The sequence below is a fragment of the Panthera tigris genome, chromosome A1 (genome assembly GCF_018350195.1).
Source record: "Panthera tigris isolate Pti1 chromosome A1, P.tigris_Pti1_mat1.1, whole genome shotgun sequence".
NCBI lineage: Eukaryota > Metazoa > Chordata > Mammalia > Carnivora > Felidae > Panthera > Panthera tigris.
In genome coordinates, this window is record NC_056660.1 from 170,405,263 (window position 1) to 170,425,096 (window position 19,834).

General features: G+C 40.8%; 1 protein-coding gene and 1 long non-coding RNA gene across 8 annotated transcripts in view; one reads left to right on the forward strand and one right to left on the reverse strand.

Annotated features, from left to right (window-relative positions):
- Positions 1–19,834, forward strand: part of LOC122240249 — a 54,573-nt gene that overhangs the window by 26,249 nt on the left and 8,490 nt on the right. For 3 of the 5 annotated variants that reach the window (XR_006219687.1, XR_006219688.1, XR_006219685.1), the window contains exons 4-7: positions 11,881–11,941; positions 13,737–13,944; positions 17,705–19,152; positions 19,459–19,649. This is a non-coding gene — a long non-coding RNA (uncharacterized LOC122240249). The remainder of the gene's footprint in view (positions 1–11,880; positions 11,942–13,736; positions 13,945–17,704; positions 19,153–19,458; positions 19,650–19,834) is intronic. The other 2 variants (XR_006219692.1, XR_006219694.1) reach the window with 2 other exon arrangements.
- LOC102949898 (neuronal regeneration related protein) overlaps positions 15,286–19,834 on the reverse strand; it is a 110,051-nt gene continuing 105,502 nt past the window's right edge. For all 3 annotated transcript variants that reach the window (XM_042991233.1, XM_042991240.1, XM_042991228.1), the window contains exon 5: positions 15,286–17,023. In XM_042991233.1, coding sequence (XP_042847167.1) covers positions 16,898–17,023 — 126 coding nt within the window. In that variant the 3' untranslated portion in view covers positions 15,286–16,897. The remainder of the gene's footprint in view (positions 17,024–19,834) is intronic.

A 19,834-nucleotide genomic window follows, 5' to 3' on the forward strand; every position in this document is an offset into this window, starting at 1 on the left:
TGGCATAGACATCAAGCATGCCCATGCAATTATTCTTAATGGTTGTGGTAAGCAAGTTCTGGATTTTCAGGTCAGGAGCAATCTGTGTTTTAGCAGTTAGCAACTAATGGCCATGTAGTAATAAGTTTAGTTGGCACAGGCTTATTTCTCCAATTCCCTGAGTCAACAATGACAATAGCAACAATGAAGTGCAAATATGAGCATGTTCCTGTTGAGTTCCCTCCCTTAGCTCTCATCCTTACCTGGTAATATGACGTGGCATCGCCCCAGGTTCTCCTTTGGTTTCCATGACTGAAGATGACATCTAAGGAGACTTATCTGATTAATCAAATCATAAAGTTAGACAGGAGCCCAAGAAACTGTTCAGTTAAATCTTCCAGGAAAGCTTCAATGCAACCAAACCATCAGAGTTTTCCAGGGCAGAAAGGCAGTGTTTCCTATATATTTTGCTGTCAGAAAGGTTTCCTGTGTCAGTCACTCCCTTGCCAGTGTCCGAACTTGAATTAACTGTAACTCTCACCATGTCTCCTGACTGATATCCAGTCTCAGAAAAAGGCCTGGTGTTCCAACATTTTGCCAGAAAATACACAAACTGAACTCTGAACGGTGACCCTGGGTTACCCTTGAAATCTTGATTTCCAGCATTAGTCATGGCCATGTTAGAAGGGCATTTAGCCTATGGCTGATCTAAAAGTTCTTGCTTAATCAATGACTCATATGGTCAATCCCTTGAAATCTGGAGATTAATGCTGGTGGTCATAAGTGTGAATTTCCAGGGAAACCCTTTGCGATTTTTTTGAAGCCCAGTTGTTTTTCTTTCGTGTTAGAAATTTGGCTGTTGCTTATTTTGGGCTATTTGCTTATCACTTTGTTATGTCTTTGTGTTGATGATCAAACCATACTTTGTTATGTTCCCTTCTTTCTGTGGTCTCCCATTTTGCTTCCTTTACATCTTCGACAAAGACCAATATTTTTAAGGATTCCACCAGCCCAAGTGGCAGCTTAGCAATGGTATCAGCCAGTTCTGGTCCTGCAACCCAGCCTGTGCTTTTGGCCAAATAGGAAGTGCAGTTTGTTCCGTGATCTGCTGTTTGCAAAAAAGAAACCACGGCATAGTGACAAGTGGCCAAGGAAGGACTTGGGCTATACAATATTACATGTTAAAACCCTGGGTTTCTGGGCATAGAAAGTAGAAATGCTTTCAGAGCCATTGGCATAGTTAAACTGTATCCCCCACCACTGCCACACCTAGCCCAGCTCAGACCCTTATTGTGTACGTGAGGAAACCGAGTCCCAGACACATGTGGTCATTTGCCAGAGTTCATGTAGGTCACTGTTGGAAAGTTGTGTCTATAACTTGGGTCCCCTGACTTCCAGCTTATTGTTTATGACATTATACTGTGCGGCTGTCAAGGGCTTTTTCACCATCCTTCACCTACAGTGCCACCCTAAACCTCAAAACTGTCCAAGTCAGCTTGCTGCGTGCAAAATAAAATAACATGTCTGAGTACATGAGCTGTGCAGCCAAAAAACCTGAGTATAATCTCCTCTCCACTCAAGAATCGTCCATTTCCTCACCAGCCAGCACTGGTGACTTTGCACCCTCATTCTACAGAGAACAAAAGAATATAAAAATCAAACCATATTACTGGTCTCGTCAAATTCCTTCAGTGTTTCCCTACAGGAGTTCAAATCCCTTGCCTCAGTACTAGAGGCGGCCCTTAGCCTGCCCTAAACCTCCCTACTTCCTTTCTGCTCACTCGCTGCTCACCCTGTTTGTCCCTGTCATTGCTGTATTCTTGCCCTCCCCCCACCCCCCCCCCACTATCCTTTTCCCCTTGACCAAAGTGCCCATCCTATGCTATTCTTCACTGAATTCTAGCTGAACCTCAAAGACCCAAATTCTTTTTCCCAGGTTTTGCTCAAGAGGGATCCCTTCCACATCCTCTCTGACATTGTGTAAGCACTCCCTGAACCCAGAGTATATAAGGTCTGGTATTGTCTTTTGTATGCACATCACCCAGGTTTCTCCTTTCTTAAAGGCTCTCATGCTTTTTCATGCCTACTGAACACACCTTGCCTCGCCCTTCTTACCTCTGCACCTTTGCCCACACTGTTCTCTTGCTTGGAATTCTATTTCTCATTTTTGCCTACTAGAATCTTATGTGCATATCAAAGTTGAGCTGAAATACTAACCTCCATTAAACGTTCTCTAATATTTTGTATTCTAAGGCTGCTGTAACAAATTATCACACACTTAGTGGCTTAAAACAACACAAATTTATAATTCTGGAAGTCAAGAGTCTGAAATGGCTTTCACAATCAAAGTATCAGGTCTGTGTGTTTTCCAGAGGCTCTAGAGGAGAATCCATTTCTTTGCCTTTTTCATCTTCTAGAAACTCGTGGCATCCCTTGCCTTGTGGCCCCCTTTTCCATCTTCAAAGCCAGCAGGGTAGCATCTTGAAATACCTCTCTGCTTCTGGAATGACACTGCATTCCCTGTCTGAACTTCCTGCTTCCCTCTTCTGAGTACCCTTGTGATGACATTGGGACCACCTGGATATTCCAAGAAACCTCCCACCACAATATCCCTAAATTAATCACATCTTCAAGGTCCCTTTTACCATGTAAAGTAATCCTATTTAGGTTAGGATAAACTCTTTGAGAACAAAGACTGTGTCTTGTCTTTATATTCTGAATCAGAGCCCCAAGCTCAGCCAGTAAAGCTCTACTACTGAGAAGTGCTTCTTTGGCTTGAAAGCCAGGCCATAGAGATATTTGCCTTCTTTGCAGCTGACTGACTCGTGTTCCAGAACAGTTGGACTGTACATGAGGCCCTGTGAACTCTGGGCCCTGTGAATTCCAGGCTTACAGCTCCACATGGTGTGATGTACCCATGAGGTGTGATGTAGCATCTCAGCACATAGAGTGGCTTAGCATGATGTATCTACACAGAGAAAACCTACTAAAATACACCTGAATTCTCATATTTTCTGTTGGTAGCTATATAAATTATTGCAGTTTTTCTAGGGAATGGTTTGGCAACAGATTTGAACATTTTAATTGTGCATATCCTTTTTCCTTATGATTTCATTTCAAGGAACATTCCAACCTTTCTCTCCCACGGTGATGCCCACACATGGGCACAAAGATTATTTACACAATTATGTTCATTGTAGAAGTATCTATAGCAATGGATAATTGGAAACAATGTAAAAGTCTATCAGTATGGTACTAGTTATTAAATTATGGTATAGTAACAAAAAGGGAGTAGTAAGCAGACATTCAGACAAGAGGGAGGTTCATAAACTAGCATGGAAAATGTTCACAACATGTTGTTAAATTAAAAAAAAACAAGTTGCATACAGTACATCTATAACTTTGGCTTTTGAAAACAAAATCATAATATACATACAATAATATATATATAATAGAAATATCTGGAAGATAAAGACGTTATCTCTTGGGTCTGTGATTCTGGAACGTTTTCACCTTCTCTGAATATTTGAACATGATTTTACAGTTACGGTTTGCTTCTATTGTTGGAAAAAGGGAAAGAAACCTATTTCTGAAAAATACAGCAACAGATGCTACGTGAATCCTGCAAATGAGAGAGGTCAGTAATGGGCAGTTGGTTAGAGACCAAGGCATCTTTTTTTTCCAGAGGAAATGGAAAGCCAAGAAGGAGGTGGTACCCCTTGTTAAATTTCCTGAAATCAACTGCTTTACATTTTCTCTCTCCTCCACAATGTGACAGTAGTCACATAAAAATGTTTCTTAGTGACATTAGGATGTCACAATTCTACTACTGTCTGACCCTTTTCAGTGTTTCTGCAGCTCGACAATAAGCTTAAGGAGATCTTCCAGAATTCCCAGGATGAGGAGGGAGAAAACATTCCTTACTGTTACTGAATTGCTAACTGTCCTATACCAGTTCGATCATTCACTGAATCTGAGGTTTTTCTTAGTATGTTTGTTTATTTATTTGCTTTGTGAATAATGATAGATAATTTTGGTAGGTAATATTTAGAAGTGGGTGAGATTAGTTACCTCCTGACAAAGTCACTGCCAACAGTTCATACAATCTGAAATGCCAGCTCTCTGTCTTTCGTGTAATCTGACCATACTTTTCGTGGAGAAATCTCTAGATAGGACGATATTTTAGTGGCAGAAATCTGTAGCTCTGAAGGAAGAGCTGGCTCCCAAGACTTACAGGACTGTCACAAGGGCAAAGGCTTAGAGTTTCAAAGCAGCTTAGCAGAACCTAACAAAACACTGAAGAGAAAAAAGCTAGAGACACAGACATGCCTGGGTTCAAATATTGGCTGTCTCCATATACTAACTTTGGTATGTTACATATTCACTTTTGCTTCCATTTATTTATCTGTAAGGCAAGGGTAATAAAAAAAAACATGCTATTGGAATTAAAGGAAATAATGCATATACTGTACACAGTAGCCAATAGACAACATTCATTAAATATAAACTATTGTTGTCATTGTTTTGTGTGGTTCCAGGGGGAGAACTAGAATTTATCGGTAAGAATCAGAAATAGGAAAATAGTGAGTCAACTCAAAAAAAGTTTTCTGGCAATTATAAGTATTATAAAAATAGATTAAGCTATCTTTTGCAGAAATAAATTCCCATCAAGGGCAGTATCCAAGAAGAAACTATCTAAGGTCTTATCAGAGATTTATTTATCTAAGGCTTTGGGAGCATTTCCTGCTCACGGTCGAAGACTGGATGTAGGGAGTTCTCTTCACTTCTCTGCAATACACAGATCCTATAATATTGGCCCATTTTCTTTCCTCGTAGGTATGGTTTAGATGTGATTATCCATGTGTAGTCACAGGAGGGTTCTCTTGTCTTTTACAGATTGAGAAGGCTGATCTGTAGCGACCACTTTTTCTTCATTTCTAACTCTGTGCCCTTGTCCTGAAAACCAGTCAGGAGCCCTTCACAGCATCTGTATTCGTTACAAGTAGCATAAATCATTTTCTGCTTTCACATTTCTTCAGGCTCATACACATTTCACCAGTCGGACATTTCCCATTTCTTGATTTACGTCCATAGTCATAAACATCTTCAAACAACCCTAGCCCCATATTTGTTCTAAAAGATAGGTCTCTGTTGAAACAATAGGACCTTGGTTCTGGAATTAAAATTGCACCCTGGGCTATCTCTCTAGCTCTAGCTTTCTGTCATTTGTTTTTTTATGCCATTTGATTCTTACATAATTTTTGTGTATTTATCGGCCCCCCTGGCTCCTTTTTTCCACCAGGAAAGGCTACATGCAGCTCTTTATTCTTGAGCCCCTCCACGTCCACCTCCACCCCAATCCCTGTACTATTGCTTTCTGTACAGAAATTGTTTGCTGACTTCACCCAGACTTAAATTCTGCCTTGTCTGGGCCTTACCTCTGACCTCTAGCTGTGCCTGCTCATCCTGTCCATTCCTTGGTTGTATTTCACCTCAGGATTCCCCTAACACCCAAAGCTGTCTGTCACTTTTACTGTAACTTTTAAAAAATTAGAATCAATTTTTAACCAGTTCATAATGTTTCCTGTGCCCATTGCTTCATGCATGAAGAGTCAGAGGCATCCCTTGGTCCTTGATGAATAGACTAATCATAAAATGATATAAATAATTTATAAACATTAAAAATGTTCACCCTCACTAGACACTTGTTGGGACAAGCACTGGGTGGTGTTATATGTAAGTGATGAATCACTAAATTCTCCTGAAATCGTTATTACACTATATGTTAACTGGGATTTAAATAATTTAAAAAATGTTCACCCACACTATTGTAAAATAGAAAATAGAGGCAATGAGGTACTACTTCTCACCTATGAAATCAGAGGAGATTGCAAACTAGGTATGCGCTGCAAGCCTGATGGGGGTGTCCTAGGGCAGACAGACTACCCTATTGATCAAGGGTGATTTGGTACAGACTCTTGGGAAAGCACTTTGCAAAATATAAAAGGAAACACGACAGATACATACAGACCTTTTGGAGCATAAAGGTTCGTCACAGCATTATTTAGAGTGTGAAAAATAGGAAACAATATTAATGTCCAATGTAGGTAATAGGTAAGGTTTGTCACAACTGTTTTGCAGACATTCAATTCTGAAATCATGGTAGATTCACACGCAGTTGTCAGAAATAAAATAGAGAGTTCCCATTTACACTTACTTTACCCAGTTTTTCCAGTGATATCTTGTAAAACTCTAGCACAATATCACAGTCAGGATATTGGCATTGATACAGTCAAGATGCAGAATATCTCTGTCACTGCAAGGATCATTCATGTGGAGTTTTCATACCCTCCCTCCTGCCCACACCCCCTCTTCAGCCCCTAGCAACCACTAATCTGTCCTGTTTGTATATGTTTGGCATTTTTGCACTGAGCAGAGTTCTCTGGAGATTCATCTGGGTTGTTGCATGCATCGATAATGCATGTCTTTTTATTGCTGAGTAGTATTCCATGATAGGGATATACACAGTCTGGTTAGCTAAGCCATCGAAAGACATCTGGGGTGTTTGTAGTTTGGGGCTGTTATAAGTCAAGCTGCTGTAAACATTCACACGTAGGCTTTCACATGAACATAACTTTTTGTTTCTCTGGGGTAAATACCCAGGAATGCAATTGCTAGGTCCTATGTCAGTTGCGTGTTTAGTTTTTTAAGAAACTGCCAAACTGTTTTTCGGAGGAGTGTACATTTTTGCGTTCCTGCCAATGAAGTATGAGTGAGCCAGTTCTTCCTCATCTTCGTCAGCCGTCGTGTGACTATTTTTTAGTTTATATTCTGATAGTGTCTAGTGAAGTCTCACTGTGGTTTTCATGTGCATTTCCCTAATGGCTAATGATGTCGAGTACCTTTGTGTCTTATTTGCTGTCTCTATGTTTTCCACATTGAAATGTCTCTTTGTGCCTTGTGCCATTTTCTAATTGGATTGTTTTTTTACCATTAAATTTTTTTAAACTTGAGATATAATTAATGAATGAAACTCATCTCTTTAAGGTGTATAATTCAGTAGTTTTTAGTGTGTTCAAAAGATTGTGTAACCATCACATTTTATGTTATTCACCCTAAAAAGAAAGCCCATATCTGTTAGCAATCAATCTCCATTCTCTCCTTCCTTGGTTCCTGACAACTTCTAATCTACTTTCTATTTCTATAGATTTGTCCACTCCGGACATTTAATAACAAACAGAATCATACAATATGTGGCCTTTTGTGACTGGCTTATTTTACTTGACATATTGTTTTATTTTTTTAGCATTTTTTAAATATTTGTTTATTTTTGAGAGAGAGAGAGAGAGAGAGAGAGAGAGAGAGAGAGAGTGTGAGTGGGGGAGGGGCAGAGAGAGAGGGAGACACAGAATCCAAAGCAGGCCCCAGGGTCTGGGCTGTCAGCACGGGACCGACATGAGGCTTGAACTTGTGAACCAGGAGGTCACGACCTGAGCCGAAGTTGGATGCTTACCGGACTGAGCCACCCAGGCACCCCTACTGGACATAATGTTTTCAAGGTTCAACCTTATTGTAGCATGTATCAGTGCTTCATTCCTTTTTATGGCTGCATAATATTACACTGTGTGGATAAACCACATTTTTTTAGCTATTTATCAGTTGAGGGACATTTAAGTTGCTTCCACTTTGGGGCTAATATGAATAGTGCTGCTATGTATGTTTGTATCCAAGTTTTTATGCGCACCTATTTTCAATTCTTTGGGCATATTTCTAGGAGTGGAATTGCTGAGTCATATGCTAAATCCATGTTTTAACTTTTTAAAGAAACTGCCAAACTGTTTTCCAAAGCTGCTGCCCCACTTGACATTCCCCCAACAGTGTATGAGTGTGTAGGAAATGTAACGATTTCAGGAAAAGGCTCTGCCATCTTAGATAAAACATTTCTTTCCGGGCAGTGAATTATCCCTCAGCTGAACTACTGATCTTGACCACGCAGTGCTGCAGAGGGTCCATATGTTTAGTGATATAAATGATAGCCCCTCAGGCATCCTACGCACACAATGAGCAAGGACTCTTTCATACCCTTTCCCAGGGCCTGCCACCACAATTTGCACATGACCCTCTGAGCTAATCATCCTCCTTCAGGAGAACTCCCATCAAATACTCCCTCATTATCACATCTGACAAAGCAGATCCTAGCTGTTAATGACAAATTAAAGAGTTCTAGTCACCCCTCTCTCCTAGAAAGCAGTGCCCCTCAGTTCTGTAGGGAACATCTGCTTTTCAGAAACTAGTGTTGGCATTTTAAGGCGTGAGCCAGCAGGGAGATCGCCCCTGCAGGGGCCTGAGGAGGCACTCTGGCTTGCTACCCTCTCCCAGAAAGCCAGCCCCTTAGGCACAAACAGCTCAAGCAAAGAGCAGGAGGTGGTCTAGGGCCTCTGAAAAAGAAGGGGCTGACTCCCTCCTTCTCAGGGGCGATGGGAACAGCACTGTGGTGAGGAGCATAGTGGAAACTCTGTGCAGGACTGGGTGGCTCCCTACAGCTGTTAGGCAGAAACCAGGACTCCCACTTTCTCAGCTTAGCTGTGTCATAGGGGAAGTCTCTGCCACGGACCCTATCATTTCTGAAAAGAAGCTGGGTCAGCTATGAACAAGCGTTCTTGGCCAGAGGGCATTAAGGGTGGTGAGAGATCCAGAAAATGGATCACAGGGATGCTGGCTGAAGGAACTGAGGCAGTTTGGCCTGGAGGAGAAACAGGCAAGGGGAGCAGGACGTGAGAGGCTGCTGTGCTGAAGGAGGAGCCCGCTTAGTCTGTGCAGCTCTGAGAGCCCAGCTAGGACCAAAGGGTGGGTGGAAAGTAATGGAAGGCGTTGGGCTCAGAAAGGTTCCAACTAATAATTAAAGCTGCCCAACTTGAAGGAATCAGCAAATTAATGCATTCTTAAAATTCTCTATTCCATGAGGCTTTCACGTAGCCACATGGGTCTCTCGGTGACATAGCTAAGCTGTGCATTAATGGGACTGTGCATTGTGTGAGGGAAGAGATTAATTTCGTACTGCTTCCAGTAGCTATGCTCAGGGGTGAGCCTAATGGACACACGCAATAAAATAAACGGTGACCCCCTTTACCTGCCCTGATTCCAGAGCTGCTTGCTGCTCTTTGGGCTTTCCCTCAGGAGTGCTGGGGTCTCCGGGACTAAAAGGCTGGGAGTCTGCTCTACAAGCCCACTTCTCTTACCATCCCACCCCCTCCTCCTGTGACCGTTAACCTAGCTCTTTTGGATATCCTGGATAGAGATAGAATGACATGTTTGGAAGACTCTGGGGGAAAAGGATTTTACCACTAAAGAGATTTGACCTTGTGATGGAATTAAATAAAGGCTCTAAGAAGAATTGCCAATCTCTACAGACTCATGGAATTTGCAGCTCAGGAAGGTTGATGTCTAGGCTCTCCCCCATGTGGTTGGTTAGTGCCTCAGTAGACCATCCATCGATAGGCAATCTGAATCTTTTGCTTCCCCATCAAAAATTTTTGGTGCTATGTCTTATCAGGGTTTTACCCTCTGCAGTGCCTTAAGTTCATGGCCAGCTACTTTAAAGGCTTCCATCAGAACAATGGGGGAATTCAGGCATTGTGGTGGGGTGGGAAGAATTTCTGGCCAAGAGTGAGTTCCTCAAAATAACAGTGAATAGGTAGTTTTCTAGCTCAGAGATTTTCAAACGTTTTGGTTCTTATACTAAGAGAATCTTAGTAAAGTCTGTATCATCATGCAATTTTAAGTTAATAAAGTTTTTCTTCACAAGTTTATTTTCAAAGGGTGTAATTGGGAGTATATTATAAATGTTAACATTTTAAAATAAAAGTTGTATTTTTTTTGGTAAGTGTATATAATCAAATCTAAACAAGGCAATTGATAATCTATCATTCTATTTTTAAAAACAAACTTATTTAACTTGCAGAAATTTGACTTTCTTTTCTCCTTGAACTCAAATTTTCATTCCATTTGTCCTCCAAAATTTTACTTTAATTTTTGTTTAAAAGATTTTATTAATTACACATTTATCTTTAATAAAAATGTATCTAAATTAAAAATTTTAACTTTTATGTTCTGTGACCATAAAACTCTAAGCATTAAAAAAAAATCTGTGTGACTGGGGTACCTGGGTGGCTCAGTCAGTTAAGTGTCTGACTTTGGCTCCGGTCATGATCTTACGGTTCGTGAGTTCAAGCCCCACATAGGGCTCTGTGCTGACAGCTCAGAGCCTGGATCCAGCTTCAAATTCTGTGTGTCCCTTTCTCTCTGCCCCTCCCCTGATCATGCTCTGTCTCTCTCTTTCAAAAATAGACATTAAAAAAAAAAAATCTGTGTGATTGAATTATCACGATTAGCAATACACTACTGATTAAAACAACATGAATACATTATACTAATTAATAAATACAAAAAAAGCAAATGCATCGCTTGATCTATTGCAAATGCATCACTTGATGAGATGAACTTTCTTCAGTTAGTTCATGTATCTGTAGAGGAATAGTATTTATTGCTAGAAGGAGATGGGTCAACTTCAATTCTGTTTCAATTTTTTGTGTTTATAGATGTAAACTGCAGGAATTTAAAGTATATTATAGCAATGCAATTCAATAATTTTAATTTCTGTGTTAGATGCCAAAATTCATCTACTGCAAAACATATTTTTAATCTTCTGTCACCTGACAACTTGATTAGGTTCTTCTTCGTTTTTCTTACAAGCGGTGAATTGGAAAGCACGTGACTTGCAAACAGCTTTGTTCTTGTCATTAGCATAATTCACTTTCTTAATTTATGGGAAGTACACCAAAAGAGCTCTGCTAAGACTTATCACTGTTTTTATGCTGTTAACATTTTCACTTAGACTCACCTTTTAAAATTCTGTGTCTTCAGAAAAGATAGGAAAAACAGGTACATTATTCATTTCATTACACTTTTGCCAAAATAATGCCTTTTGATAAAATGCTTCGACCTATTTTTTGCTTTAAGCATGTTACTATTACTCGAGGGCTGCAAATTCAGCTCCTTCACAGAAAATGTCTGTCACAAACCTTATTGGCAGAACGAGGCTTTGTTGCCAAACCAAGTAGCCAACTCAGATGTGCTTTCTGTCAGAAAAAACTTTGACTTCGCTTTTCAATTCACATGGCTATTTTGAAGATTATTATACAAATCAGTGAAGATTAAAAGCATATCTTGTGAAACTGATCACTGAAGACAAATACTAAAATTATAAAGATCTAATATAATTATTCCATGTTTAAGTTATTAAAATAAGATAATCAAAAGACTCTTTTTCATAGAAAGTAAGAACAGTGATAAAAGGCATGGTAGATCTCTGGTAAAACCGTATATTAAACACTGCTGACTGGCTTTGGAGAAGAACTAGTATAAAAATCAGAACTACCACAATGATGTACAAAGGTCCTGGGCTACTAATCAGTCTGGCAGCACATAATTTTTTTATTATGAAAAAAATATTAAACATTTAATAAGATAGAATCTGATGAGAATGGACTATAACTGAAATGAGTACTTTATGTTATGGTTTGATGCAACAGGTTTTGACAACTGTATTAACTAACACGCATCAAACCCGAAAACGCACAGGAAAGTTTATCCTTGGTTTTATCCACTTTATCTTGTAAAAACCAATGGTATTCCCTACAGCCTCTCTAGTTACATTGAAAATAGTCAGCATTGCAAACCTATGTTGCTTTAGCTGCCCTAAGTTGCTTTTCTTCCCAGTTAAGATATATCCTAGGGATGAGTAAGGAGAACTGTGGAAAATAATTGTTTACTAGTACGTGAAGAGGCCATTTTCGGTATTCCAGGTCTCTGACTGATTTTCTCCATGCTTCGTTCTCTCAGGGCTCTCCCTCAAAAGCAAGGGGTTCTTTGACAAGAGGGTAAGGATGTGGAAGAGGAAATGGTATGATATAAAAATTGTTACTATTTCTATCACTCCACTTTACCATATGTGTCTGAATTCTAAAAAACCATATAAGCATCCAAACACCTTATTTCTGTTTTTCTAATGTATCACTTTTAACATGTGTTTAAGAAGGGGAAGCCAAAAGTTCTATGGATTTGTGATTAAAGGAACCTTTAAAGGACCACAAAGGTTCCATTAAAGGAAATTTTCTCTTTGCCAAATCTGGAGATTTGTGGTCATATTAAGGGCAATGTGTCATATTAAGATTTGGAATAGGTGAAACTTATATCTTCATTTTTAGAATGTGGGGAAAGGGCTAATACAAATACAGACTGATTCTCAGTAGATCAATTTTAGTAAAAAGTCTGATAGGTTTAGGGGATTTGGAAATTAATTCCCTTAGAACTATCCATGAGCATATACTCCTTGGAAACACTTCACATGCCCTGAAGCACACATACCCTAGTTTAAAAATCATGAACTTATCAGACCCCTGTGTAGCCTAACCTGACCCAGTCCAAGATTTTTTTTTTTTTTACCATGGTCTTCTCAGTCACTGAGGCAGGGTCATCAGAAGTTTAAAAGAGGACCTGGGAGTGCAGATGGGATGGCAGCAGCCCCTGTTCTGGGAACAGTAAAGGGAAGCCTGTTCCCAGTCTGGTGTTCATATAGAACTGCATGTTCCCCAGCTACCAAACTAAAAGGTCTCAGAAGGTTCCCTGGCCCTTTGTTGGTGAATAAGCACATCACCGTTCCCTGAAACCAGGGATTTGTGTTGCAAACCCACAAGCCAACGGTGGCAGGCACGTAGTATAAGAAAAGAAGAGGTTATGAGCACTGGATCTTGGAGGGGTAGTGGCCAAGAGGGCCAGAGGTGGCCCTCCAACCCCTCTGTTGCCAGATCTTCCAGTTTTCAAGGGAAGACAAAAAGCTGCATTTTCACATAAAATCTTCCAATTTGTAAATGCTGGCAATTTAACGTTTTTATAAAACACCCAGCAGGCAAAACAAGTCTACAGGTCCTATCTGATCCATGGTTGTTGGTTAGCTATCTCTGCCCAAAGGTGACATGGTTGTTTGCCTCCAAAGAGAGAACAGAGTGGTTCCTAATCAGAGTTTGTGTTTCCCGCATGGACTCCAGCTAGCGCACTAGTTTTTTACCTCTGCCTCAGCAGTTATTAACCCTTAGCTTAGCAAGTCATAGCTGGGTCCCGAAGGTTTCAAGTGAAGGGAATCTTTCAAGCTTCATGGAGGCTGAGGGAGTTGTCATCAGCAAACTGAAGTCCACTGAGTTGAATAGAACTTTAGACGTCATTTATTCTAGCTTTCCTGTTTTTACAGTTTCCAATACATTCTCCAAATCTTCCCTTCGGGGGTGACAATACTAGTCTTAATAAATGGAGGCTACACAACCCCAATATTACAGTTCTTGGATGCTATCCTTAGACACCTTCAATCTGGAAAGTTGAAACTTCTCTCTGGATCTCTAAAGACTGTAAAAACCTCTTCAGTGAAAGTAGCTATGATTCTATTTCAACCTTCTCACTTGCAGCCCCTGGCTTACAATTACCCTGAGTGCTTTAACTTCAGATGGTATGCTGCTTTTAAAATGTGGCCATAAACTCTTCAATATTTTTCTCCTTAGGAGGTAGAGCATAATTTCCTCCCTGTGATTGTGGGTTATATTTAGTGACTTGTTTCTAATGAATAGAATATGATAGATGATAGTGACTTCTGAGAATAGGTCACAGGCATTGTGGCTCGCTCCCAGCTCTCGAATTACTTGCTCTAGGGGAAGCCAGAGGTCATGAGGACACTTAAGTAGCCTTGTGTGGAGGCCCGTGAGTGGAGGAACAGAGTTCTCCTGCCAACAGAGGATTCTCCAGCCCTAGTCAAGCCTTCAGATGACTGCAGCTTGGTAACATCTTGACAGCAAGCTCGTGAGATCCTGAGCCGGAAGCACTGGCTAAATTGTTCCTGACTAGACTAGAATCTGTGAGGTGAGAAAAGTTTGTTGTTCCAGGATGCAGGGTGTGGATGTCATGTGTTACGTGGCAATAGATAACTAATAGAGATGGGCATAAAGCAGCCTGGGCCGTACCCCCTCCATGGCCTGGCCTCATCACTTCTGTTTCCCCTTTAGCAAGGGCAGGGAGACAAGATGGATCCCCTCCCAGCTGTGATAACATACAGGTGATGGGAAGCTGTTGGGCAAGGAAAATGGCAGTTGTTTATAAGGTGGAAGGTAATTAAGTTTAAGGAGGACTTCTCTTATGTTCAGAAATAGGAACCTCTGGACGGAATTACCAAAAAAGGTAGTGGTAGCTCCGTTTTAAGACTTTTCTTTCAGATTGGACAAATTCTGAGTACATGGAAGGCAGCTGGGATTTAGTTCTGCCCTAAGGCTCCTTTATCTTAATAAAAGTTGAGGGTAAATAGGACACTTCACCAAAATCTGAGATGTGCATTAATTTCAAAAGTAACTCCCCAGTGTAAAAGTCCTTCCTGACACACACACGTCAAGACTCGAGATTTCTCAGAGAGCATCGGATTGCCTCTCCAGAAACTGATCACCCAGTTTGGGGCAAGGTCACCTTCTGCCCCTCTCCCTTCTCTCTGGCCTTTATCTCAGAGGCCTGTTCCTTAGCCTCTGTTCAGGTGAAACTCAAGTGTCTGAACCCAGCCAGCCACTTTCACACCTTGTGGTAAGGCAATGAAGTTTCACTGTCATTGGAAGGAGAAGAGAGCAGCTGTGTTTCTCATACAGGGAGAGGATGAACCCCCTGAATTTCTGGGTTTCAGGGTCACAGGAGACCTCCAGGAGTTGTGGTGATTCCCTTTTACCATGTGCTAGATTCCAGGTAGCTGGACCCCTATGAATTAGTGACTTAAAATCGTGTCTCAAATTTGTATCTTCTTCCTAGCATAAGCCTTTTATCTGTGTATTAAGTGCAAATATGCCATGAAGACGTGAGGGCTGGTATCTTTGGGATAAAGAATGCCATAAGGTAGGTCTTAATGGCAAGGAGTAAGAAAGAGTAAGTTTTGAGGTGTGTGGGAGTACCCTGAAAGGGGAAAGAAAAAGTGTAGAAATAAAAAGGGTCTTGGTTTAATTCTTCTTTGTATCCAGAGGCAGCTCTCCAAAACCATCCCGACAAGCCACTGCCTCACCCCTCATCTCGTAAAACCTTCAGAAGGGAACGCACATGAAAGGCAGAGCAGATTCTATCTCTTTCCAGATTTGCCCTTCGGTCTACTTTTGGGGCTCTGAGAACACATGAATTAACATGAACCAGGGAAAGCATTCAAAAGTAGGCCTCTCCAATGATGAGCCAAGCCAGTTACCTTACAGCTTGCATATTTATTGAACAAAGACTACTAAAATAGCTAAAATACACTGGGTACTTGTGAGTGCATCAGTAAAGATCACATTGTTACAAAAGCCTGCATTTTCAGCAGCGCACAACTGCAACTCTACATAAATGCCACAGATGCAGAATACTGTTTTCTTGCTCTATTTACACAGCTGATATACCTATTCTAACAAAGGAGGGAGGAGGAAAATGCACAAGAAACTCAGGCCAGTGGGGGAGCAAGAAGAGAAAGAAGAAGTTACATGCATCATCTGTGTTAACAGTCAGAAGCATGACAGGGCGGGACAGAGCCTGCCTTGTCAAAGGAAGAGCTACAAGACGGTTATATAAAAATTAAGGTGGGCTTTCAGACTGGCTAACACAACAACAATCCATGAGAAGATGGTATTGTCTGATTTTATTTTTGTTTATCCATTTCATTGGGAGCAAGGACAAAAATGTAAAATCTACACCTTGCTTCTCAAAACTGCCGGAAAAGAGTGCTCTGCCTTTTTAAAAAAAATTTTTTTATAGATAGGTTTTCCAACTTGACTTTTGGGAACGGTGTAATTTGCATATACCTACTCAGATGCCAGTGTTTTGGATTTTTTTCTGGAGGGCATGTATTTTAAAAGTTTGCCCTTCCCCACCCCCCCCATATCCTTTCAAACAAAAAGAACCAAAAGAGACACCTAAAAATGCCTGTCAAATTATTGCTTGTCTTTCTCTAAGCTAGGCAGGCGAGGCTACCGGAAAGAAGAGATTTGGTAAGTAAGTTACAGTTTTGTGATTGCTCCCGCTCCACTGACTGCATGTCCATGAGCGCCAGCCAATGAGACGTGAGTCTCTTACTCTCTCTGGTAGCATTCGCCAACCTACCACGCTGAAGAAGAAAGCCACACTGAAGACACGAGGAAAACAAGTCAATCCGGTCTAGAGAACAACATTCAGGGAAACAGAGTACCAACACCTTCTTAGAACATGGAAATAAAATATAACTCCGTCAGAGCTACCTCGCCAAGGAGCATGTTGAAAGTCCAAAATAGCACCATTCATCAGTGTCTCAGGTCCTGTGGCAGCATCTCGGTCACTTACCACAAGGAAACAATGAGTTTCAAACTACTTCTATACATCAAAAGAGTACATGGATAAAATATAGAGATATACAGACAATTGATGAACATAAACTACTAGGCTTGTTACATCTAAATGAAAAAAAAAATGGGGACTCTCAGCCTCTGCAAGAAGCAGTAGGGCGCTGTGTGAGTGAAAAGGCAGGAGTGGACCGGTTGTGTGACAGCAGAGGGAGTCTGAGTTGTGGAAGACATCGTCATCGAGAACCAGGCCTGAAGGCCCACCTGTAAGGGTTGTAAACGTGGATTCACAGTGTGAAATTCTGAGCGTTTTCACTTGAGTCAGAATGATTAAAAACTGGTTTGATGATACCTATTTGTCCACTGTAAATTCTCTAAAGCAAGGCTCAGAGTCCCATAGTTTCTTCTTATACTTGATGATTTACACAGAAAAAAATCCCATATATGATACCATGACCTCATCAATACCCATACACCATATGTAATACAAATGGAGGTGTTAACGATTAAAAAGAGTGGAGGTAACTGATGCCTGGGGAGTGGAGTTCACTGCTGCCAAGTGGAGTCAGGGAGGCAGCCTCAATCTTGTCATCCTTCTTGCGGTTCACCTCCTTGGGGACAGGAAGGCTTCCCTGAAAAGCAGGTGGACCCACACACAAACAGATGGACACACACACACACAAAAGGCACTTAGTCATGCTTGTGAAACCATTTGAAATTTTTTGCCTCTCCCTCCCGCCTTTTATCCTTGAACTCCCCATGTTTTGCAGAGTTTACATATTAAACACAGTTCGCCTGAATGTAAATATTAGGTCTGTGGGGGCATGAAGTAATTAAACACTAGCTGCCTTGGCTTCAGTAGAATCAAGTGCTTCTCTGATGGCTGTGCCCAGCCATGTGGGAGGCAGCATTCCCCAGAGTCAGGTTTCTGAGGACAGTTTCTAGTATCAGACAGGGCCCAACATGAGGTTGGGTAAGAGGTGCTCATGAGCGTTAATACATTTTGCTTAAAGCATTCAATGGCTGTGGAGGTGGGTAATTGCCTGTTTGACAACATATAATAAAAAAATGTTTAAAAGAATATCACAGCTTGTACAGATGTAATTTATGTATGGTTCATTCTCTGAACACCTGGCCCAGTCCATGTGGGTCTGATAATCAGAATCACAAGCGGTACCAAAGGTGGGAGTGGGAAAGAGGAAGACAGTGTGAAATGCAGGCCAGGAGAGAGTGAGATCAGCGAGTTTGGCTTGGGGCTATTCTAAATCTGTCCTCACAAGCCTGATAAGTGAGGTGTTTGTGCTTCTGTCTAGAATAATCCAACTGCAATGTGACTGATGCTCCATCAAGCACCCGTGAGAAGAAGCTCTCCATCATAACCAAACAGCAAGAGGGCAGGTCAAGGAAGCCCATTTGCCCAAGGTGTAATTGAAAAATATAGGGCTAACCCTGTATGCCCCAATCAGATACGAAAATAGTGATTTGACAACAGTCTGTCAGCCAAACCATTAATTGCTGTAGTTGTCTCAGGTACATTATCCAATATGGTTTTAAGAGATTTTTTTTTCCCTTTTTGCTCAGGTGACATATTCTAATAGGACATTTATAACAAGCTATTTTGACTGGATATGAGTAAAGTAATAATCTTGCTCTGAGGTCTGTAAATTATGGCATTTGAATTTCTTTTTAAGAAGAATTCAGAAGTCAGGGACTTTAAAACAACTTGAAATTGAATAAATGTTTTCAGCAGCCCCAGGATGAACTAAATGTAATAGATAATTTAGCTTTAATAAGTCTTATTTACTGTATAGATTTTTCATGTTAAACATCTGGTATGCCTAAATTTGGGTTTAAAAATTTCAGACTCTGCGAGCATACTACATTTCCGGATGTATAGAAAATCCACTCAGTATGTACTTCAGTGTTCCAGTCTTAGACTGTGATTTAGAAGTTGTTTTGGCACAACTAAATAGCAATAGGACAAAATCAGAAAATTGAATTAAAATATAATTACCACTCACACACAATTAAGGATCTAGGTAAGTTTCCAAAATCATTATATTGGGGAGTCTTTTACAGTTGTGAAAATAAATTTAATCATGACGTTTTGGCATATAACCCCAAGATTTTTTTAAAAATCCACTATAATCCTGGTGCTTTTAAAATGTGTGTTCTTGCTCCTCTATCAGCCATCAGCACGTTTCAAGATATGGAAGACTTAGGTTTTGAATAAATGAAGAATTCAATGGCTGCCAATTATCACAGGCCAGGAAAGGAAATCAAAATTTCTTAAGTGTTATTTCACTCAACTGCACTCTATACGTGACCGGTCTTAAAGTTGCTTACTTTAGTTCATACTTTGTTCGTTAATATAGAGTGAATATATAGAACATTTGTCTCTACGTAAGTCTCTGTCTTAATGATCTTTTACCTCCGTGGAAAATACACAGCAAAACCAAATGAAGAGTTGGGTGGGATTCTGGGTAATTTGGGGAGAGGTCTTTCCAGACCAAAAAATACGAAGGAGATTATTTCAGATTTGAAAGTACCATTTTTACTGTTTTTTTCTCTTCTGAGCCCCCCCAAACATTTATGTCTTCTTTAATTTTTCATGTTCTGAGTGCCTACTGTGGCTTGAGTACTCAGATTTTAAGGCTACCAAGATTAAAACAGAGGCAGAAACAGTCCCTGTCCATCCTGCCCTTCGGCAACTTGCTGTATAGGAGATACCCAAGTGACTGGACACTGCAAGGAAGTGGCGGTAAGCCATGCAGGCAGGTGTGCTAGCAAAGCACCCTGAGGGACCACAACCCAACAAGCCTAGGGGGAGAGGAGCTCCTGGGGAGAAAAAGTAATGCACATCCTCCCTCTGGAGGCTGGAATTTACTAGATTTTAGCCCTTAATCCCTGTCCCTCATTTTTTGAAAAAAAGAATAAAGTCTGCACCCACTGAAGCAACTGTAGGCTTCTGCAGCAAGGGGAAGACTACAATGTAGTCTTATTTCTCCAGAAGTTAGGCCTTGTAAGAATTCAGGCAAAACTAATCCTATCTTCCTCCATTATCCAGCACATAATGGCTCCCAAGGACTGAGGATCTTCAGCAACCTAGAAGGCTGGAGAAGCAGGAACAGACGTGTCCAGTGACTTCCACAGACCGATGCTCCTGTGGCTCATCTACCTCAAGCTGGGTGGCCCCTCTCTGCTGAGGACCGTTAGTGTATGAATCCCCCAATTACTCAGTAATGTGGCTCAGATCAAGTAAGTCAAAATTATTTTTCTCTATTATGCAAAGATATGCTTTTCTACAAAGAAAGTGCTTGGGAAGGACAAATATGCTTAAAGTACTCTTCACATATGAAGAGAGGAAAGAGATTAACAGAAGACCTGAATCTCAGGATTCATTGTGCCAACCTCCTGGAGGATGCCTCAGTGGAGGCAAGGCC